The sequence below is a fragment of the Bufo bufo genome, chromosome 8, assembly GCF_905171765.1.
Source record: "Bufo bufo chromosome 8, aBufBuf1.1, whole genome shotgun sequence".
NCBI classification, from domain to species: Eukaryota; Metazoa; Chordata; class Amphibia; order Anura; family Bufonidae; genus Bufo; species Bufo bufo.
In genome coordinates, this window is record NC_053396.1 from 125606166 (window position 1) to 125630544 (window position 24379).

General features: G+C 42.0%; 1 protein-coding gene across 2 annotated transcripts in view; it reads left to right on the top strand.

The window, feature by feature from the left end:
- The window catches only part of GAB3 (GRB2 associated binding protein 3), a 145693-nt gene extending 130189 nt beyond the window's left edge, over positions 1-15504 (top strand). For both annotated transcript variants that reach the window (XM_040405291.1, XM_040405292.1), the window contains 6 exons: positions 136-191; positions 1366-1618; positions 2238-2319; positions 4060-4162; positions 7187-7300; positions 12756-15504. In XM_040405291.1, coding sequence (XP_040261225.1) covers positions 136-191; positions 1366-1618; positions 2238-2319; positions 4060-4162; positions 7187-7300; positions 12756-12872 — 725 coding nt within the window. In that variant the 3' untranslated portion in view covers positions 12873-15504. The remainder of the gene's footprint in view (positions 1-135; positions 192-1365; positions 1619-2237; positions 2320-4059; positions 4163-7186; positions 7301-12755) is intronic.
- The last annotated feature ends 8875 nt before the right edge of the window (positions 15505-24379 follow it).

Below are 24379 nucleotides of genomic sequence, written 5' to 3' on the forward strand. Positions count from 1 at the left end.
CTCTGCCGTCAGGGGAGAGTAAGACAACCACGTACATGATGGGCTGCTGGTTCCAGCAAACTTGGCGGGAAAGTTATTGGAAAGCAGTAGCTTTTATGAAGATAAAATGTAATAAACTAAACTTCTGTCTTTCAGGTGACTTGGAAGACATCTCATTAAGAAGTAGAGATAAGAGACTCAGTCTAAATCTGGTTGGTAGCATACAATTATTCTTTCACTTTAATTCCAAGTAACTTTCAATATTTGAATGTTCATATGGGTATTATAAGTGTAACAGCTTTATCTGTGTGTTTCTATATACGGTTTTATGCTCAGATTAGACTTCACACGGCATCTCCATGTAATGATATTCTTATTTCATAACTCGCTTTAAACAACTGTAGAAAATCACACACACTGATCAGATGGAATGCCTTCCATGGTGCATTACTCAGCACGCGTTAAATCACTGCTTAGGTAACCTTCTGTGTATCCTCATCATTACATAAGACTTCATACACTGGACATTATGACATAGCACTCATATACTGCAAGAGTGTAAAAATATAAGGAAGAATGATGAGGACAATATGTAGAAAGAGAATCTTAATTCCAACGTTTGAGAAACTGGTTCCTACTCTAAACTAAATGGAGGCTCCGTGTGGACAACTGGGGAATTACATGTGCTGATTCAGATAATCATAATTAAAACATATAAAAATGTAATTTGTGTGATTTTTCACTGATCTGGGTCATCAAGACTATCACATTCAAGGCCCCAGGTGTAGTCTGCCATTAGGTGTCCATACCATCTGCCTCATTAGGTTTCCTCAATCGCCTTTATATTCTGATGGATATTATCAAGATTATTTGGACATCTATGGAGATGGCTATTGAGAAAGTGTGCCTTATTGCCATTAGTACCCACATTTTAAAAGTTTGCTAACTTATTTTGCAGCAGTTTTTCATACTTCTCTGTTTTGTGGTTGCCCAAAAAGTTCTTGACAAATGTGACATAACTGCACCGGGCAGAAGCTTTAACACCAATCACAACTTTGCTGAAATACAAATCGTTGATGTGTTCATAAATCTGAGGACCATCAAAGATTCCTGCTTTTAGTTTTTTTTTTCCCATAGTTTTTTTGGTTGTCTTTTAAGTCTATAACTCTGAGTAATAAGAGTGACAACATCCTGTGGAATATATCAGCAGTTGGTGAATATTCATTATATGAGGTGTATCTAGCACCTCAAAACTAGAGCAAATCATCTGCATCATGACCAACGCTGGTCTAATACTTTCCTTTCTTCTCTTCATCCTTCATTCTTATTGATACTATCACAAATGTAATATTTCCTTCCTTTTTTTTCCCCCCTTGTGTCTTTTAGCCTAGGTTCACACAACTTTACTCCTTGACATCAGACTGTTCAGAAGATAGCTATGTCCCCATGAACCCAAATGCCTCCCCACCAGTTTCTGAGTCAGGTAGTAGCACAGATGGCTATATACCAATGAGTCCAGTAACTGCAGCTTTCACCTTCCCAACATCAGTCAACTCAAAGGTTACCAGTCCTTTGCCAGAACTCCCAGCAGATCTGGAACCTCCTCCTGTAAATCGAGAACTCAAACCTCGTCGAAAGAGTAAGTCAGAATGTTTCATTGTAGTTTTGGTCGTTGTTTTATGAAACTTTTTTCTTTCAGTCATTTAAGAGGCAATGATCTATAGGAACATTTTGAACAGACAGTCAAGCAGGATTGATTGTTTATCACAGACAGGATACTTTAATTCCATAGACCTCAACATACTCACATTCTCTGGAACACCTTCATTCTTTTGATGTCTATAAAATTGAAAAAAAAAAACACAAACTTATCTTGGGTCTATACCAGGCATCCTAAAACTGCGGCCCTCCAGCTGTTGCAAAACTACAACTCCCAGCATGCCCGAACAGCCTACAGGTATCAGCCTACAGCAGGGCATTGTGGGAGTTGTAGTTTTACAACAGCTGGAGGGCCGCAGTTTGAGGATGCCTGGTCTATACAGTCTGTGTTCAAACTTGTTTGATATTCATTGGGCTCCTGCCTATTTGAGTGAAAACAAGATACATGGGGCAGCTTATCAAACCAAAACTTAACCTTAATTCCAAGCACGTAACAGTTTTTGGTCCATCAGGTAGAAGAAAAGGTATGACATGTTTTAATGTAGCAGTTATTAGTCATTTACATGATAATAAATTAACTCAAAAATATGTGTTTATAGTGCGTCCACCACCCCTGGACCTGCGTAATCTTTCTACAATTCGAGAACATACTACAGTGACCAGAACGTGGACAGTGCCTTAGTAAGTAATCCCAAGTGTTTATTGTTAATGTATCTGTCTGTCTGTCTATCTATCTAGAAGAACAATAAAAATATACTTGTCTCGGTGGAACGGAGAGCGTTATGTAGGCTAAAGATTCTTTATTGGCAAAAATAATGCATTTTTCAGCCAGACAGTCCCATTCGTCAGTCAGACCAGCGTTGGTCTGAATTTGAAGAAGGTGCCTGTCCAGCCCAGAAACACGTTATTGTTGCCAATAAAGAATCTTTAACCTACATAACGCTCTCCATTCATCTGACCCACAGAGGCGAGTAGCGCCACTATATTTTTATTGTTCTCCTGGATTCTATGCCCGGCTAGCTCCCTAACCGCAGTCAAGTGAGCGTCAGCACACTACAGGTGAGCACCTTATCTGCTTGTATTGTCCTTATTTCCTGGCGGTCCTACCGATGTGCTCTTCTCTTTTGTAATACATATCTACCGTGGGGAAAATAAGTATTTGATACAGTAGCGATTTTGCAAGTTTTCCCGCCTCCAAAGAATGGAGAGCTCTGTAATTTTTGTCGTAGGTACACTTCAACTGTGAGAGACAGAATTTAGAAAATCACATTGTATGATTTTTAATACTTGCATGTAATTATACATTTAGTATAGCCACTGAGTTATTTAAAAAATGTGTCAGTATGGCGCCACCTGCTGTTTGTTTCTTTTCTTATTTCGTTGTCCCGCTCACTGAGAAGGTCGCACATGCTCAGTTTCATCCTTCAGCTGCCCCCTGAGCTGTGATAGGGAGACGTGAGACACGCCCCCTTACCTGTAGCAGAAAGGACACTCCCCCTGAGCTGCCAGCTTAATATAAATCTAGCAGAGCAATGAACGGGGAGATCTCTGGATCCATGTGAGGTGCACGGCTGGTTCTAGCTTTATTAGAAAGAGATTGTCATATACTATATGATGTCTGATTTTCATTTTTTACATTACTCATGGGATAACCCCTTTACGGCAAAAAAGGATGAGATGCACAGTAGATTCCCACCTGTGAGGATTATTACAGACGTATGTAGGAGCCAGACTTCACATTTTCTTCATCTTATATATGTAATAAGCTTCCTGTTAGTCATTGAGGCTGCAGTTTATCTTGTGGTAGTACAATTGCATTATTAAAATAACATAACATGTACTATAAAGGCCGCACCCACCCTAGTGACATCCCGGTAGAAGGGGCTCCTGTTACCCCCATTCTACTGAGCAACACTAATATTTATCAGGTTTTAGTGCTCTGTAGACATCATATCATACAATCCTGTGCGTCAGTTTTCAGCACAGCTGCAAACCTAAACATTGGCAGGAAAACCATCGGCTCAGTACAACAGCCCCCGGTGTCTCGTAAAGCAAATATGACAAAGAGAAATAGGCTAAGGTATGAATCAGACCCAGCCTTTGGATGAGAAGCAAATAAATATTACATGAGGACGCAGCTGCACGGCACATTCTGGACAGACATATCATGCTTGCTGTACTCTACAGTCTATGGGGTGGACACTCTTCATATGGCTGGGGCAGTGTTTACCATGTATGTGCCTATCTGGATGAAGACTGACCCCCACTTGCCAGAGATCTCCTCACTTTCATACTGTTATTCTTACCAAAGTAACAAAAGAAAGCCATGTTTATGGGACATATGTGCAATGTCAGGAGTTGGCCGCGATTCAGAGCATCTGTAACATGCTTGTCTAACCTCTTCCATGTTTTTCTTCCTAGCAATCGGACCAGCTTTATCTCCCCAGAAAGTGACTGTATTAGCTCAGCAAATATCTTTGCCAATTCTGTCTCAGGAGAAGAGGAGGAGAGCTATATTCCAATGGTAAATGTCTTGCACTGGCTCTTGTGATGTGCCTCAGTCTTCCATAACTGTTTTACTGTGGATACTCCAGAAATAACATTGTATACAGGATATAATACACAAAATATATATATATATATATATATATATATATATATATATATATATATACTAGAAATAGTGCCACTCTTGTCAGTAGTCTGTGCCTGGTATTGCAACTCAGGCTCATTCAGTGAATGGGACTGAGCTGCAACATCAGATCTAAGCCATCTAAGCAGACAGGGTATAATAAGTCACCAAAGAGCCCCAATGCAAACCTTATACTAAGGTCCCACATGTCCACCAAGTTCAAAACATGCAAAGCATATGATTATTTTAAGTGATATGCCAGTACAGGGATAATGTACATCATGGTGTCACAGTACAAAGATAATGCTTAAAATATTGTCACACCATAAGGACAAAATGCACAGTAGAGGTATAATAAATACAACAAAGTTACAACATATGAATTGTGTGCACAGTGATGTCACAATTGTGAAATAATGTGCAGTGATGTCACAGTAGTAAAATAGTGTGCAGTGATGTCACAATAGTAAAATAGTGTGCAGTGATGTCACAGTAGTAAAATAGTGTGCAGTGATGTCACAGTAGTAAAATAGTGTGCAGTGATGTCACAGTAGTAAAATAGTGTGCAGTGATGTCACAGTAGTAAAATAGTGTGCAGTGATGTCACAGTAGTAAAATAGTGTGCAGTGATGTCACAGTAGTAAAATAGTGTGCAGTGATGTCACAGTAGTAAAATAGTGTGCAGTGATGTCACAGTAGTAAAATAGTGTGCAGTGATGTCACAGTAGTAAAATAGTGTGCAGTGATGTCACAGTAGTAAAATAGTGTGCAGTGATGTCACAGTAGTAAAATAGTGTGTAGTGATGTCACAGTAGTAAAATAATGGGCACAGTGATGTCACAGTAGTAAAATAATGGGCACAGTGATGTCACAGAACTGGAATAATGGGCACAGTGATGTCACAGAACTGGAATAATGTGCACAGTGATGTCACAGTACTTGATGATGATGTCCTAGAACTGGAATAATGTGCACAGCAGTGTCGTAGTGCAAGAAAACGACTAAGTTCCAGAACACCAATAATACACATATTAATAGATGACAGGGATTATGAGCACAATGATGTGAAGACTGCACACAAATATACAACAATACAGAGATAATACACATAATAATATCATAGCATAGGAATAACGCACAAACATTTTTATCATACACACAGGGTGATTACATTTGCCTGTGGCTTTACTGCTTTGAAAGTCTCCTACTTGTCACCCCATGTCATGTCTAGATTAGGGACTTGCTGTATATTTGCAGATTTTCTCTCCCTGAAATGAGAAATGCAAAAAATCTTAATCGCAGTAAGCGCAGCGTTTGGCATGTGGCTAGTACAGCCTTATGACAGCACTTTACCAAATGTGACGCTTTCCCTAAACTTCTCATATACAGTATCACATGGTCCATGGCCATCTGCATGTACATTAGATTTTTATTGAATATGCATACCATAGAAATAAAAGATTTTTTTTTATTTCCTGTAATAGCCTAATTAAAAATCCTGCTGCTTTAAGTATTCTCCATCTGTCTGCCATAATTACAGCTTAGATCTCAAAATAGTATGTTATGTCAGAAAAAGCATTAGTACACTGATATCCATCTTCCCGGCTTCATGTAGAAGAATCTTGTGTTAGCGCTAATTCTTACAGATCACAGTTAAGCAAAGCTTTTATCACAAAGTAAATGGAGCTATCAATATACTGTCATGAGAAGTGCGGTATAATAAAAGTAACATTACATCTCTGGAGACCCTATGCCAGTGCCCAGCACTCTTACAAGTAACTTACCGGTATATAGCGCAAACATCTTCAGTAGCAATGTGTCTTTATCCATCCTTACCACCAGTCCCGTGCCCTCATACTCATTTTAAAGGGAACCTGTCATTGGATGTTATACTGCTGGACTTTTTAGTGTTCTAACATGCTCCTCTCAGATTTTAGCATTGTGTCTAAAAAGAAGCAAATGTATGTAAGTTACCCTAGAAGGTCCAGCGGTATCCGGTTCATGTGCCGTGAAGTACGGTGTGCTGGTACTGCTCCTGTGCATGATGCCGCTAGGAGTTTACATACGTGCCTGCTTATTATACATTTTCAGACCCAATGCTATAAGGAACAGTTTTGATGGCAGCATGCTTAGAATGCTAAACCTCAGCAGTATAATGCCATGCTGGTGGTGCAGTGCCCTACATTTTACTGCCAGGTTCTCTTCAAAGGCTATGTACACCTTCAGGGGCATTTTTTCGGGTGCATTTAGCTCATTTTGGGCTAAAAAAAAGAATAATTTTTTCAATAGTTCTTTATTAAAAATAATAAGCCGTTTCTGTGATACATATGTGAACTCTAGTTTCCGATCACTATTAAATATGTCTAGGTTAATTGGTTTCACGGAAATTTTTATAGCTTGTTATAGAGAGAAGGGTAAAATCAGGATAGCTTTTCTTTATTAAAACCGCTGCCCTTCCTGAGCTTAGAAGCCAAGTGGGCAGTCTTGTCAGTGATTGGCATCATTCCCTGTATAAAGCAGAATTCACACGTCAGTGTTTGATCAGTAAATTCCGTCAGTGATTGTGAGCCAAACGGAAAGATCGGCACCTGTTCTGTGTTTAGAGCCGCACCTGGTTTTGGCTCAAAATCCCTGATGGAAATCACTGATCGAACACTGACATATGAATGAGGCATAAACGTGTATACAGAGTATCTGTCAATCACTGATAAGCCCACTTGGCTACTAAGCTCAAAAGTAGACATTTCCATGAATAAAAGATAAGTTATCCTGAATCTTTTCACATGAACGATATTCCTTCAATTATATCTGCTCTACAGCATGCTGCCTGCGGATTGCTCTGCCGATCACGATGACAGGTGCTCGGGTATTTAAACAGGACAGCCCTTTAAATCCGGTTTCCATTTTCTTCTATAGGAGCAGAGACAAGGGGTATCCCCCAGCAGTGGCAGTTTCCCATGGCCTAGGAAGTTCAGCCTTGATTATCTGGCATTAGACTTTAATTCTGCATCACCGTCTCCTGTACAAAAGGTAAGGGATCTATAGAATCAGGACCTGTTGTAAGTTTACCATGGATTTATTGCCTCTGATATGCCATAATTATTCATTCCTGCACTTACATTTCCCGGAAAACCCCTTTAAAGGGGATGTGTCATCAGAAAACGACCTACTGCTCCACTATTAGAGAGCAGTCATCTCATCATTACAGGCAGGATTCAACTGACAGATATCCTACACCTAGATATAGATAAAGAGATAATTACATAGATAACACATTACCCAACATTCACAGTAGGTGATATCACAGCTTATCTACTCCCTCCTGACATAGCATGTCTAGAAAAGTCTCCCATAGAAGTCAGTGAGGTCCCCTCCTGTCCATTGTGATTGTGTCTATGGCCCATGGTGGCTGCTGTAACGCATATCTCTAAATGCTGTTAACAACTGCTTAGGCAAGATGGCAGCCCCCATAATCATGTGCAGGAAATAAACAAAAAAAAAATCTACAATCAGAAAATAAAATTAGATTAGAACAAATGTGTGTGTGTGTTGCTATCTGCTTTTAACTGGCAGAAATAATTCTAGGTTAGACGTTCCCTTTAAGACTCCTAGGCCCCAAAGCAAAATCTATAACAAGGCCCCTACCTACCATATGCTAGAATCTCATGTGTCAAAAATGCTTTTGGGTCCCCTTAAGTTTTGGGGCCTAGGTGCAATTGTTACCTCTGCAACTCATCTACGCTTGTCAACAATTTGGTGTTCAGATTATCAGTCACGGCCTTTAGCAACTCTGAGTTAGGCCTCTTGCTCACGACCGTATGCCCTCCAAGACATATGGTCCGTAAGCGGGCCATATGTCCCGGAGAGGCACTGATCGTGCGCACGGGAGTACACAGCATCATAGAATACAATGATGCTGTGCACGTCGGGGCTATTGCCCTGCACTCATATGATCTTATGAGTGCGGGACAATAGCCCAGTGGGCGGCCCGACGTGCACAGCATCAGGCCTAGTTCACACGAACGTATAGCTTTTAGGCCCCTTTCACACGGGCGAGTATTCCGTGCGGATGCGATGCGTGAGGTGAACGCATTGCACCCGCACTGAATACCGACCCATTCATTTCTATGGGGCTGTGTACACGAGTGGTGATTTTCACGCATCACTTGTGCGTTGCGTGCAAATCGCAGCATGCTCCTCTTTGTGCGTTTTTCACGTAACGCAGGCCCCATAGAAATGAATAGGGTTGCGTGAAAATCGCAAGCATCCGCAAGCAAGTGCGGATGCGGTGCAATTTTCACGCACGGTTGCTAGGTGACGATCGGGATGGAGACCCGATCATTATTATTTCCCCTTATAACATGGTTATAAGGGAAAATAATAGCATTCTGAATACAGAATGCATAGTACAATAGGGCTGGAGGGGTTAAAAAATAAAATAAAAATTTAACTCGCCTTAATCCACTTGTTCGCACAGCTGGCTTCTCTTCTGTCTTCATCTGTGAACAATAGGACCTTTGATGACGTCACTACGCTCATCACATGATCCATCACCATAGTGATGGATCATGTGATGGACCATGTGATGAATGCAGTGTCGTCATTAAAGGTCCTATTGTTCACAGATGAAGACAGAAGAGATGCCGGCTGCGCGAACAAGTGGATTAAGGTGAGTTAAATTATTATTTTTAATTTTTTAACCCCTCCAGCCCTATTGTACTATGCATTCTGTATTCAGAATGCTATTATTTCCCCTTATAACCATGTTATAAGGGGAAATAATACAATCTACACTACAACTAACCCAAACCTGAACTTCTGTAAAGAGTTTTGGTCTGGGTACCACAGTCGGCTTTTTATCACGCGTGTGCAAAACACATTGCACCCGCGCGATAAAAACTGAACATCGGAACGCAATCGCAGTCAAAACTGACTGCAATTGCGTACCTACTCGCGCTGGTTTGCCGCAATGCACCAGGATGCATCCGGACCTAATCCGGACACGCCCGTGTGAAAGAGGCCTTATAGTTTTTTGCATAGCAAATTAATGATAATAGTGCTGTATAGCCATTTTTTATCTTGCTGAAATTTAAAACAGTTGTTGTATCAAAAGCATAGTAATGAGGATGTGCGATTTAGATTCTCTCTCACACATTGGATACATTGTATAGACCAGGGATCAGCAACCTCCGGCACTCCAGATGTTCTGAAACTACAACTCCCAGAATGCTCCATTCACTTCTATGGGAGTTTTGAGAATAGCTGAGCATATTTGCATGCTGGGAGTTGTAGTTTCACGGATCCATTGTTCCGTTTTTGAGTTCCGTTGTGTTTCCGTTTCCGTTCCGTTTTTCCTTATGCCATGTACAGTATACAGTAATTACATAGAAAAAATTGGGCTGTGCATAACATTTTCAATAGATGGTTCAGCAAAAACGGAACGGATACGGAAGACATACGGATGCATTTCCGTATGTGTTCCTTTTTTTGCGGACCCATTGACTTGAATGGAGCCACGGAACGTGATTTGCAGCCAAATATAGGACATGTTCTATCTTTCAACGGAACGGAAATATGGAAACGGAATGCTTATGGAACACATTCCGTTTTTAATGCGAAACATTGAAATGAATGGTTCCGTATACGGAACACAAAAAAACGTCCCGTACACTCGCAAAAAAAAAAGATCGTGTGAACTAGGCCTCATTGTAATCTATGATGCTGTGTACTCCCGTGCTCACGATCAATGCTGTTCCGGGATATATGGCCTGCTCATGGACCGTATATCTCGGAGGGCATACGGTCGTGTGCAAGAGGCCTTAGAATGTGAACAATCCAAACTGATCATTGGGAACCAGTATTATGTATCTCACAACAAAACCTGGACATGATGCGGTAATGTGCCTGCATGGTTAGATCCTGTCTGCTAGTGCTATGATATCCAACCAAGCTCCAGTTCTTCAGTAGGTGCAGTAGACTTGTGTCTAAAGGGTTCCCCTGTTGGAAGAACACCTGCTAAAGATAATTCACATACAATACTCTGAATTAATCTGGTTCTGGATCCAAACCACTATGTGTATACATATATACTCTCTCTGCTAGACATTACTGGATCCAGCACTTTATATACAGAGAGATTCTTATTATAAACAGAGTAAACCCCCAAATTTACTCAAGAAAGTTTTTTGCCTAATCTGATGAAAAAAAATTCTCTGCGTGCATAAAATGATGGCTGATTGCTAGGCTATGCCATCACTTTATTATTATTAATATTATTTATTATTTTTAAACCGCCATTTATTTCATGGCGCTGTACATATGAAAAGGGGTGCACATACATAATATAAAAAATTACAATAAGCTTGAACAAGACGAGTAACAAGCAGGTACAGAAGGAGAGAGGATCCCTGCCCGCGAGGGCTAACACTCTGCAAGATATGGAGGAAGCATACAGTAGGCGAGGGTAAAGCTGGTCATACAGCGGTATAGAGGCAGCAGGAATACTGTAGGTTGCAGGCTTGTCTGAAGAGATGGGTTTTCAGGTTTCTTTTGAAGGTTTCCACGGTAGGTGAGCTTCTGATATGTTGTAGTAGAGAGTTCCAGAGTATGGGGGATGCATGGGAGAAATCTTTGAGGTGATTGTGGGAAGAAAATGAGGAGAAAAGGAGGTATTGTGAGGATTGATGATTGCGTGTGGGAAAGTGCCAGGAGAACAGGTCACAGATGTACGGAGGGGACAGGTTGTGGACGGCCTTTTATGTCATAGTTAGTGTTTTGTACTTTATTCTCTGGGCAATGGGGACCCAGTTAAGGGAACGACAGAGGGAAGAGATGGATTAGTCGGCCGGCAGAGTTGAAGTTATATTGGAGGTGATGAAAGGCTACATAGGAGGATAATACAGTAGTCTAGGTGGGAGATGATGAGGGCATGTACAAGTATTTTTGCAGACTCCTGGTTGAGGAACGTGTGGATTTGAGAGATATTTTTCAGTTGGAGGCAGCAGGAGGTGGAAATGGCTTGCATGTGTGGGTTGAAGGACAGAGTAGAATAAAAGGTTACCCCAAGGTAGGGCTGCAGTAAACTATGCCAGCATCTTGTGCCAGCATCTCTCCACCCCTTGTGCCAGCAGATCTCCACCCCTTGTGCCAGCAGATCTCCACCCCTTGTGCCAGCAGATCTCCACCCCTTGTGCCAGCAGCTCTCCCCCCCCTTGTGCCAGCAGCTCTTCCCTCCTTGTGCCAGCAGCTCTTCCTTCCTTGTGCCAGCAGCTCTTCCTTCCTTGTGCCAGCAGCTCTCCCCCCCCCCCTTGTGCCAGCAGCTCTCCCCCCTTGTGCCAGCAGCTCTCCCCCCTTGTGCCAGCAGCTCTCTCCCCCCCCCTTGTGCCAGCAGCTCTCCCCCCTTGTGCCAGCATCTCTCCCCCCTTGTGCCAGCCGATCTCCACCCCTTGTGCCAGCAGATCTCCACCCCTTGTGCCAGCAGCTCTCCCCCCTTGTGCCAGCAGCTCTCTCTCCCCCCCTTGTGCCAGCAGCTCTCCCCCCCTTGTGCCAGCAGCTCTCCCCCCTTGTGCCAGCAGATCTCCACCCCTTGTGCCAGCAGCTCTCCCCCCTTGTGCCAGCAGCTCTCCCCCCCCCTTGTGCCAGCAGCTCTTCCCTCCTTGTGCCAGCAGCTCTACCCCTTGTGCCAGCAGCTCCCCCCCCCTTGTGCCAGCAGCTCTCCCCCCCCCCCTTGTGCCAGCAGCTCTCCCCCCCCCCCTTGTGCCAGCAGCTCTTCCCCCCTTGTGTCAGCAGCTCTCCCCCCTTGTGAAATCATCTTCCCCCCCCCCCCCCCCCGCTCCTCCTGACACCCAGAGTGCACAGCGTCATTGGTTGCTATGACGCTGTGCACTCCGGGCGCCCGGCCTTAGTCGCACCAACTTACCTTTCCAGCAGGGGCGCCGCCGTAACTCCATAGTTCCGCGCTGCTCTGCATCTGATGTCACACAACGCGTCAGGAGGTCAGTGCAGCGTGGGACCAAGGATGTGCTGTGGAGTGTCCAGAGGCTACCTGCTGGAAAGGTGAGTATTGCAGGCCAGCGGGAGACCACAGAGCGGGACTAATAGCAATCGCTTCACTCCCGCTCCGTGGTCACGTGACACAAACGAATCTTCGATGCAAAAAATTAGCATCAAGGATTTTTTTGTGTCGAATTACTCAATTCAATCGAGTAATCGTTTCAGCCTAAGGCAATGCACTTGATTGACCAGGGAGAGTATGCAGCCATTGACTGTGATATTCAGGACCACATCAATTCCAGGAAGGAGGGGATTGCAGCACAGATATAGCCATGAATTTGTGAACTGCCATAACTGACGCATGATAATGCAGTAGGTTTACCTGATTTCTCAGTGGGTTTTACTGGGGGACAAGTTCAGCTCTGCTCCATCTGTAGCTTGCTCCAGCTGTAAGATTAGTATCTGCTGTAACCATTTTTCTTGTTGACCACAGAAACCTTTCCTGTCGGAAGAGCAGAGAGTGGACTACGTACAAGTGGACGAGAAGAAGACTCAAGCTCTGCAGAACACTAAGCAGGAGTGGTCTGATGAGAGACAGTCTAAAGTGTAAAGCCACGTTCATGGTCGTTTTTTATTTTTTGCACTAAATTAATCAATTTTATATAGCAGCTAAATGGACTTTTTTTTTTTATCACTTGTGCTTCAAGCTGCAAGGGAAAACAGGAAAGTCAAGGGACAAACTATATTTATTTCCCTGAAGAACCAATGTGGAGAGAGGTTCCCACTCACATCCAGGGATTGATCGTATACATGATGGTGTACTACAGGTAGCAGCATTTATACTGAGCACCTCACAGTATGAAGGATGAAATGTATCAGAAGTATACGCGTCACCACTCCATTTTGCAAAGCCATATGAAATCCACCATATCGTGAAATGATGCTCTTCCTCCCTAGTGAAAGGATGAAGCTCCCATCACAGGGAGTTGTCTCCTTCTCTCGGTTTTTATAGTGCACATGAGACCTCTTGGTTTTAGAATAGGTGCAATGGATTCCGACATTTTTCTATGTTTCTATTAGCGGCACTGTAGTTTATGCACTGCACTCGATTTTTTATTATTGTAATCTATTTTTATGTTCTTGTGTCTAATTTAGGGGCTGAAAATGGCACCACTGTCTTTAGCCATAGCACTGAAACCCACCCTGTGCGGGTTGTATTTCTGAAGGTGACAACTGTGATAAGCCTTAGCAGTGTCTGGTAAAGTGAAGAACGCTGGTCATGAGTATACATATGCATGTATAGGCGAGGCCTTGGCACCTTGTATAAATTATTACTATTATTAACATTATTAATAATAATGTATTCATTCCAGTGGACTTCTCCAATGTGTTAAGACAGAAGTTGCCTTCTTTCTAAGCGTACAAAAAAAGGGCTATTGACCTTAAACTTCTTTGAAAACCCAGAGTTTCCACTATATGTATCTGTAGCTTCTTCATCAGGAGAAACAATGCAGGAGGGACAATGAGGCAGATTTATAGATAGATTTAGGTCAGTTTTGGTGTAAGCACATAGAAATATATAGGTGATTTATCAAAACTGGTGTAAAGGAAAATAGACTTAGTTGCCTAGAACAACCAGATTCCACTTTTCATTTTTCAGAGCTTCGTTGGAATCGGGATGGTTGCTATTGGAAACTAAGCCAGTTCTACTTTACACCAGTTTTGATAAATCTCCCCCATAGTATTTTAGTCAAACGGCATACATACGAAGCCCCTGTGACACTTTTTTTTTCTCAATTCAATGGCCCAGATTTGCTAACGTGTCTGTGCCAAAAATTTGCTTGGAAGGTTGCACAATCAGGACTTCTACATTTCCCCCCAATATGTTTGACAAGGGGGTGGAGCTTAGCAGAAAGGGAGTGGAGCATCCTGGAAAAGGGTGGAGCCTAAGATGCGCCACTTTGTGCCAAAATTGCCCCACAATTCTCACGTAAATATCAGTCTCAATGTAAGCCAACCAATAGTTGGTATAAAGTCATAAAAAGACGTCTATCCCTGCACCACATTTATCATCAGCCCGAGCCTCTGTGATACGTCTGGTGCAGGTGTAGACAGCCAGTCTAAGCTTACGCCATCTACAGGCTTAGTAAATCTGGGCCAATGGGTTAGAAATACTAGGGAGGGACTTCAATGGGTGCAACTTATTTATATAGGTTTTCCGATGCTTTTCTACTTTATCAACTAAAAATCTGCCGAATACATCAGTTACAATTCCAGTGGATTTTATATAGTTTTCCTAGGAATATATCTAAATGGCATTAACTGTTTCAGTCCTGTAGCTGAGACAATCATAGTCACAAAAGATAATCCTGTCCTTCATAAGGCCCCCATACTCATCAAACTATTGTCAGCTGAACCCTCTGTTTTCAGTGCCACTGGCAGACAGTCTAATGTGTATGGGGGGCTCCCACCTCCCCCTGGCAGATAATGTTGAGGAAGAGAAGGATCAGGCGTGCTGAATTTCAACACCCAATTATTTTGTAGCCCAAGGCATACTCGGCTGAGCCGAGCGTATATGTGTATGGGGGAGTTGACCAAACAAGCATTTGTCTAATAGTTATTGCTAGTCTATGGACACTTTTAGACTCTGTTCAGTCTAGTGTCATTATCATAAAAGTATGATAGATCTGTCCTTTAATGGACCCTGAGGAATTCTTCTTTCTGATAATAGGTCTCTCACTGGTTCCATTATTTCTATGGGACGTAATAGTGCACCAGAGTTTAGTATCCTACCTATCTGAGCATCAGAAGAAGCTGGAATGGACTAGTGTGAACAGAGCCTGAGGGACACTCACCCTGTGCTTTAGAATATGTGGCACTAAGTATCCCTATGGATAATGCCATGTCTGTCTGTAATCTGCTTTAAAAGGAACACATCACTGAATGCTACATTGTGTCCTTACTATAGCCATATTGCCTGTATTATTCTATGGTAACAGTCTGGTGTTGGCATTACCCTCTGTGCTCATACAGGTGTCATCCCTGTATAAGTTCATGAAAGTATGTCCAGATCTGACGTTCTATATCTAGTATAATGCCCCTTCTAGTCCATGTAATACAGTATTAGAAGAGTATTTACCAGTATCCTAATCCGAGATATGGAGTGGCCGCCTCTACTCATACCAAATGGGTAAGAAATGGAACGAGTGGAAGCTACTGACATGATACCAATTTTTGAACAGAAAAGTACATGTACAGAAGCAGAGCGAAATCCACACTTGTGTTTCTTAAAGAATCATTTCAGACCCTTTCTGTAAAAATAGGTAAGGAAAGCTAGGTTAGACCAACAGCTGGAAATTGTCAAACACAAGTGTCAGTATAGCTGTGCTCTGGGGTACATTTTATGTGCTTTCCACCCCATTCTTTATATAGGAAACAGGGGAACAGAAGTCAAAAAGAGTGGCACACAATTAGACCTCATGCACACGACCGTATTTTCTGTCTGCATCCTAGTTGCATTTTTTGCTGATTGCACGTGGACCCATTCAATTCTAAAAAAAAATGCGGACAGCGCTTGGACGTGATCTGTGTCGGCATCCATGCGGCTGTTCCACCAATTATAGAACATGTCCTATTCTTGTCCGTCCTGGGAACAAGCGTAGGCATTTCTACAAAGAAGTTGAGGCACATGGATTAGGCTACATTCACACAAACATATTTTGTTTCCGTGACCGTTCCGTTTTTTTTTTTTTGCAGATTCGATGAGGACCCATTCATTTCTAAGGGTCCACAAAAAATGCGCTGTCTCCGCATCCGTATGTCCGTTCCGTAGCCCCGCAAAAAATATAGAGCATGTCCTATTCTTGTCTGTTTTGCGGACAAGTATAGGCATTGCTACAATGGATCCGCAAAAAAAATGGATGCAGCACAGATGTCACGCGGACGTGATCCGTATTTTTTGTGGATCCGCATTGTGCGAACCACAAAATACATACGGTCGCGTGAATGTAGCCTTCAGACAATTATACAGCGCCTAGAAAGAGCTACTTTTAGGAACTGTTCATGTATCTTACTTAAATGTATTACATAGTTGACTGTAGAATTGAAACAAATCAGTAATTCTGTGATAGCTTCCCTAATATGAAGCCTTAACCCCTCGCTCACTGGGGCAGATTTACTAATCCTAATATTTAGACCATGTAAACTTCTAAAGATGTGCCAGATTTATCAAAGCGGATGTTGCTGTGTGATGAATCTGGTGCATCTTTAGACTTTGGTCTCTCCTTACACCACCTGTTGGTTGGCTTGGCTTGCCTAGTGCCAAAAGTTTGCACCAAAATGTTGGTGCAATTTTGGCAATGCTCCTTGTTGAGTGAGAAGCAAAAAGTGTCTAAAATACATCAGAAAAGTGGTGCAGGGTATGTATGCCAGTCTTTGTTCAGGCAGCCGATGGTCCTTTTACATGGGCAGATCCTTGGGTTAATTATTGGGGATGAGCATTTGTACAAGACACTCATTCCAGATAATTGGCTCATGTAAAGGTGCCAGAGATCACCTGATGAACAAGAAGACGCTTGTTCATGGAGTGACCATGTCTTTCAGGTAGCACCTAAAACCATCATTTCTGGGAAGCAGATTGTCCTGTATAAATATGGATCTGCTGCCCAAAAACAATGGGGACAAGTGATTGCTGCAGTGATTCCCCGTCCCCATCCAGCGGAGATGATTGCCACATGTAAATGCAGCTACATCTCTGTGGACGACCAGCCAATTGCCTCAGTCCCTTAAAGGGAACTTACCACTGGATATTTTTTTAGATATGGCTAGAGTTTGGTAATTATGTGGTATTTTTCTGTTTTGTTGTGGAAGTCATTTTTGCAACAAAAAAAAGAAAAGACAACAGTAAGTGCCGCCATATTGGTTGTCACCTTTGAATTAGCTTCTCAGCGAATTGTTACTGTGTTATTGCTTAATAACACTGAGAAAATGATCATTTGCTGTCACCTACATTAGTTTAAAGCAGACAACCAACACTGTTCCACTTCCTGTTGTCACTTTTGCAAAAACGACTGCCGTGAAAAAATAGAAAAGTACAAAAATGCCAATATCTTTTGAGGAAAAAAAACCAAAAAAACACAACCAATACAAAACATAATTACTACACTTTGGCTACTGTTTTAACCTTTGATTTACTAATATTTAACCAGTTTTGCATTATGGGTGTAAATCCTCCTTTCAGATACCAACAGGCTCCCTCATTGCAAACAGCTTTTAACGCTAGAATACTAGCTTGGCGCAGGAAGACGTGTCTGATGGATGGCTGCACCCTGGCATCTCCCTGTCTAGTGGGTATGTGTACAGGGAGAGACCCGTCACTCGAGCAGTGCTAGCTGGGGAGTATTCCGGGGGGGGGACATTTCTTCTCACTCTTTTGTAATGAGGGAGCCTGGTGGGATTTTGTGCTGCTAGTAGTGAAACTACTGACAACATACCTTTACAATAAATGGAATGGAATTAGTACAGATCTGTCCGCTTGCTCCCTCTAGTGGCATCCTCGGACCCCTAAAAAAATATATGTAGAAATTCATGTTAAATTCTACATCCACATAGTCATGCTTGGTCCATTTATCTCATGTCCAAGTTTTCTTTAGGGTCTTTTTTTAAAGCTAAAGTACCACGAGCCTAGGTGTATCCTGCAGACCTGTTACTGATTTGAAGGGCTAGACATCTGAGCCATCAGGGTTTTAGAGACCTATTTTAAGGTGACAGTTTGTAGATTCTGTCATCTTTCTTTTCTTTCAGAGATTAGGAGACTTGCCCATTGCACAATATAGGCGAGCCGGCTATACTTTTCTGTAGAACTTGTTTAGGGTGTACTGCGCGTCACTCCTATTAGAAGAATCTCCAGTTTAGGTTTGGCTAATAGCTATTTGTAGTGCAGAAGACAATGACAGTCAGAAATGCAAATGACACCCTCCCAGGCATTCATGTCTGTACAGTTTGTTAAATAGTAAAGTAAACTCAGTTATGAGATCACTGTGGTCGAAATAAGTTCTAAACCTAAGGGCTTTGGATATTGTCTTGAGAATTCATAGCGCAGATGTACCATAGGACCTTTAAATGTGGGACACAGAGGATTTCTAGCCGTACTCTGGTGAAATTCACATAACATTTATGAATGTTCAACGCCTGAGGCTTGGGAATGTCAGTGCTGTGACCTTAATATCTTAAAATTCAGTGTTAAAGGGGTTATGTGAGATTAGAGATTAGAAAAGCATTGGCTGCTGTGTTGTTGTTTTTTTTAGAAACAGTGCCACTCTTGGCCATGGGATGTGTGAGGTAGTGCAGCTCAAAGTGAATTTAACTAGAATGCAATACATGACGCAGCCTATGCACAAGGGTGGCACAGTTTCTCGGGGGGGGGGGGGGGAAATCAGCCATTTTTTTTTCGATTCTCCAACAACCACTTTAATACCACTAAACATTTTGTGCTGCTTCACTTATATTGTCTTTTGACAGTACATGACATTATGTAACGTTAAACCTGTTTCTTCATGGCTTGCCCGTTGTCACCAGGCTGGCTCTTTCTCTGCTTGATTTCATAGACAGATGTCCAGCGATTCATATCTTGCACTATAATAATAGCACTGGGTTACATTCCAGCACGCAGTGTTCAGAGTCCACCGTGGTCGTCCTGCTGTCTCCTGACCACTGATGGAACTTTTTTAGCAAGATTCTTGTACTGGAGACTGCCGACAATATCCAGTTGGTCACCGTCAGCTTCATTATGGTGTGGAATGTTGAAAATGTATCTGAACGTTTTAGAATTTATTGCTGGAATTTGCACAGAACTCTGCATTCTGGAATGCGCCGTGGCCTCCTACGCACTGTTAGTGAAACATGTCACTTTTATAGAATACATAAATCATTGATTTTCCATTAATTGGTATTCTTTTCCATCATACATGGACATTGAAAAGCTCTGAAAGAGCAGAAGTCTTTCTCTTAAAGAGGATGTCCAGGATGAAAGAATAGGGTCTGCTTTTTCCCGCAAGAAACAGCGCTCGTCTTGTCGTTCAGCTGTGTCTGGTCTCAGCATCAGACTGTGGTTCCTTGGGCCCACCAGTGGAAATTATTCTTGTGGCCAACCCCATATCATAAATAAAGTCTAATAGATTTTGATTCAAAAATTAGATCCTAGTCACCCGCATCTTTAGGGCCCACTATTGTATCAGAGCCTGGGCCCACTGGTGGGCCAATTGGACGATGTCTGGTATTGCAGTTTACCTACATTAACCGATTTTACCCTCTTTTTCAAAACATCTTACCTTTGTTGGCAATGAGGTGACCTGTAAAACATAACTCATGCTTCAATCTTTGGTAATGAAGCTTTGCAGACAACCATGTCTATACTGGTGTCCACAAGGTGCAGGAGCAAAGATATCTAAAAAGGGGTTCGGCCTCAGAAATCTGTTCAGAGGAGTTGTCATTGGGCACTTTTTAACAAGTAGACTAAACAACTGTCTGTTAGAGGATGATGTGAGTGTCAAACTGGATATTTCATTTTCTTTAAAGCTGGCCATAGACATAAGAGGTTGATCAGCCAAAATGCAGTCAAAGAATAATCAGTTGGATTGTTTGCATGAACCATCCTGGCAGCAACATAAAGGGGATGTCCACTAAGGTAAAATCTTTTGGAAAGGGCTACGAGTGGGTTAAAAATAATCAATACTCAGATGCCACTCCTGTTCTGCTGCTTACAGGGTCCCTGCTGGTCTCTACTTCCTGGTCACATCTTGACACACAGGAAATGCCCACTCAGCCGGTCACTGGCTATAACATTGACCCACCTTAGCTAATGAGTGGCCATTTCCAGTGTATTGAGATTGGAACAGAGGTAGAGACCAGCAGGGACCCAGTAAGTGTTGAAATGGAGTGGCGGGGAATTGATTCTTAAATTAATTTTTTTAACCCACTTTGACCCCTTATCAAATATTGTTGTCCCACTGGACAACCACTCTACCTGGCAGATCAAGCACTTAAAAACTTGAAAAAAAGAGGCAAATGGTCAGCTAAATTTGCTGATCAAGCCTTACATATGTAGTTTCAACCAAGTATATTTGGCCATTGGCTAAATGACCAGTGACCAAAATTGTCCATTTTGTCCACCTTACGTGTGTGGGTAGCTTAATTGCAATGTATTAAGCCAGTAAAGTCTTGTAGATATGTTTGTCCAAAAATATTGCAAGGTCATACAGTATTTCTTGTGCAGGACATTTCAACACACTATAAGAACCGGTAGGATTTTGAAACATTTGTTTTCTTTAATCTCTTAGGAAACTGATGGTATAACTGGCTCGGGGGTTGTTAACATGTAGCCATGTATGATAATTTGGCCACTTTGCTGCAATATACAAGCAATATTACTGTTATCCGTGATTTTGTAATGAGAATTGTCTATAGCAATGGCTAGAAACATTTCTTAGTGTAAAATCTAAGGGACTACTGTGATGTGAAAATAGCAAGATGTTGTATACCACCAGATGCCTTTAACCAACTACTGAAAATGCAAGGACATATGGCTTCTGGGGTCATGGCCTGACTCTACACTGCTTTAGATCCTTTATTTCTATATTTGGATCCTAAATTCAAAAACATCTGGAGACTTCAGAATAAAGTTAAGTTTGGGATTATGTTCAAGACCATGCTGGACTAGTGGGACCTTTGGACCATGGTGTTCCAGATTAATGGAATTTTAAAACGCTGACAACACTTGCTACCCCTACAGGAACCTGATGTTGACCCTTGCAAATTTTTTTGTCCAGACAGATTCCTGACATACAATCATATCCATAAAGGAATATGTATGACCAAATCTGAGAGATTCCTGTTAGGACCAATATGATTGACCCAACAGATGAGGTGATCAGCCCATCATATTATATTCCATTTGTCTTCTCACAGCTATGAGATCTTTCTACCATTGCCTCTTCAGTATAAGCAGGCTTATGTCTGACTGCTGGCTTCTCACTGAACATTATTGCATGCAGGTACCAAGACCAGTACTTTTCTCCATGGTTATAAATTTGTGCCTAAACTTAGAGCAGTGGATTTCTAAGACTAATGGAAAAATCAAAGTGCCATTCTTAGCCTGTTCTGCTGTCGACCAAATATCTGGTGACAATCAGGGGCTATTAATAACAATCAAAAGTGCTATTAATACATAGCATGTGATATAATACCCTTACCCATATCAAAATTCAGTACGGATATCTGTCACAGCACTGGTGTTCATGATGAATGCATGTACGCTCTGCCTTCTGCTGACTGACAATAAGGGCTATATTTATCGCAGAGGGCAGGCAGCATTGTATATCGGAGCTGCCTTTGCTATTTTACACTTGTGCTCTTTACCATTGTAGATGTTGCCTACAGTATATAATTGTACACAGCTTGCCTATTTCTATTTTAGACAATATGATTTTATTTTCTTTATGCACCCTCAAAGATATACTACAAAGTCTATCTTTTTTAGTATATACTAGTATCCCTCATGAAAAAAAAAAAAATTCTGAAGAACATTTTTCCTAGAACTCTGCATTGTTCCCTTCCTTGTTCCTTACACTTCCTTTTTCCATGTATAGGTGTGTCCCTATACAGTCTGATACTGGCCATGTCAAATCATGCGGTGACCCACCCTATCGACAAGGAGAATGGTTAACAGCCGGGCATCTATTTATTCATACATTTCCTTTAGGAATACTGTAAGGCCTCATTCACAAGACCAATTTTTGTATCCGTGTCTCATCCGTATTTTTTGTGGACCGCACATGGACCCATTCATTTTTATTTATTGCACCCATGTCTCCATTCCGCAAATTAAAGATCGTATCCTATTCTTGTCCGTACTGCGGACAAGAATAGACATTTCTAGTAATTAAAGTGAGACAAATGTGGATTGCATACGGAAGATGCCCGTATTTTGTGGATCTGTTGTTTGAGGACTCCAAAACGGACACGGTCATGTGTATGAGGTCTTAAAGAGATACAGTATAACTCAAAGTCCTATGAAAAGATGTTCCAGAATTTATCAGGAATACAAGTTGTTACTAGAACAGATTAGCTAGGCCAGCAGACAAGTCTAATTTAGGCGGGTTTAACATGAGCGCAATTGCGATGCATTTATGTGCCTGTATTATGGCTGTACGTCCCGGGCTGACTGCGCATCTACAGTAAGACCAGAACGGACACCATCATATAGATCATAAATGTGCCCTTATTATGTTTGTGTGAAGCTGGCCTGAGATATATGCACAATCCACGCAATATAAGATCCCGATGAAGTTGTGCGTCTTTCACTAGCACAGGACTGTAATGGCACAAGGTCAACGTCTAGTAAACTTCTAGGCTGTTCACATCACACAGCGCAGCTTTTTATGACAAAAAGTATTACATTCTGTTGTAATTATGCAAGAATATAGTTGTAAACATGAATTTGTATTTTACTTTTGGATTTTGTATATAGTATAGAAGTATTGTGTTCTGATTGCATACCACTAGTAATGAGGTAGTTCAACCAGTAGTGGGCAGCACACAGCCAGGGGCCTTCATACAATCCTTTCAGGGCTGGCAACAGCTTTTCCTACTAAGAATAACCATCTCCTTTATATAGTGACGAGAACCTCAAACTTTGCAGTAGAATATTGTTGTTTTTTTTCAGACCATAAAATGTGCACAAAATTAAAGAAAATTAAATGAAAATTCAAGAAAGGGGAAAAAAATCTCAGACCACAATCTGTACTATAGTGTCAAGCTGCATATATACATTTGATAGTTGTCAATGTATACATTGATTTCCATGCATTTAGGCATAGGAGGACGGGCTGTTGGATTTTAAGTGCACATCCTGAAAGAGATCCATTACTTGTGGGCAGCAGATTACTGTTTACAGAGTACAATTTGCTGCCCAGAAATGATGGTTTAGGTGTCTGCATAAGTGATGAATTCACCGGAATAAGGCTAGTTGCACACCTGCGGCTGCTCACTCCGGCATAGAATGCAGGGAACCATCGCATTCAGCGTTTTTGTCCAGCCAATTCCCGATTTTCCCCAACAACAGATTTCAAAGGAAAGAAGGATCAGACATGTTGGATTACAACATGCCTATGGTTTCATTACCTGAAAAATATGACTTAGGCCTCCTGCACACGAACGTGTGCGCCCCGTGGCTGTGCTGCGGCCCGCAATGCACGAACACCGACCGTGGGGCAGCCGCAGTGGATCACGGACCCATTCACTTTAATGGCTCCCCGATCTGCAAAAAGATAGGACATGTTCTATCTTTTTGCGGAACAGAAGTACGGGACGAAACCCCACGGAAGCACTCCGTAGTGCTTTCGTAGGGTTCCGTTCCGCATCTCCGGATTTGCGGACCCATTTAAGCGGAACGGTGCCCGTGTGCTGCGTATCCGCAAATGCGGTCCGCAATACGGCAACGGGACACCTACGGTCGTGTGCAGAAGGCCTTATTCCCCTTTCCCAGTACATAAAGATGTGCAAGTAGTAAATTCACACAATCTATGCTGCAACGTTACTCACACTGCCAACAATATGGAGGAGCTAACCGCTATGACACCCATACACTGATGGGCCTTACAGTCACAATAAACGTGTCAGCGACTAGATAGCAATAGGTCATTTTATGAGTCTCCCAAAATGCATATTGTCCACTGCTGATTGACACGCATGTTACAAGCCTCTGGGCAGCTAAGCAGTCAGGAATTTTACTTTATTGTATTTTTTTTTTAAAAGCAGAATTTTAATGTTACGTGAAAATGTTTAGACATGCTGTATTTGAAACCGATAATTACCATGATGTGTTACTTAAACTGTGAGATGATCGATAAAACATTGCTGTATGGTCCTATGATGAGAACAGAAGCCAAACATAACAATACCCCAACCTAAGGGACAGAAAAAGGGGTTAGGCATAAAAACATAGTAAACGCCAGGACTTGACAGTTGTATGGAGCTGTACGGTGCTCGTAGGTTTACATCACCCTTCATATAAAGCGAATGAAATCAGAAGAAAGAAATCACGGCATGTTCCATCAGATG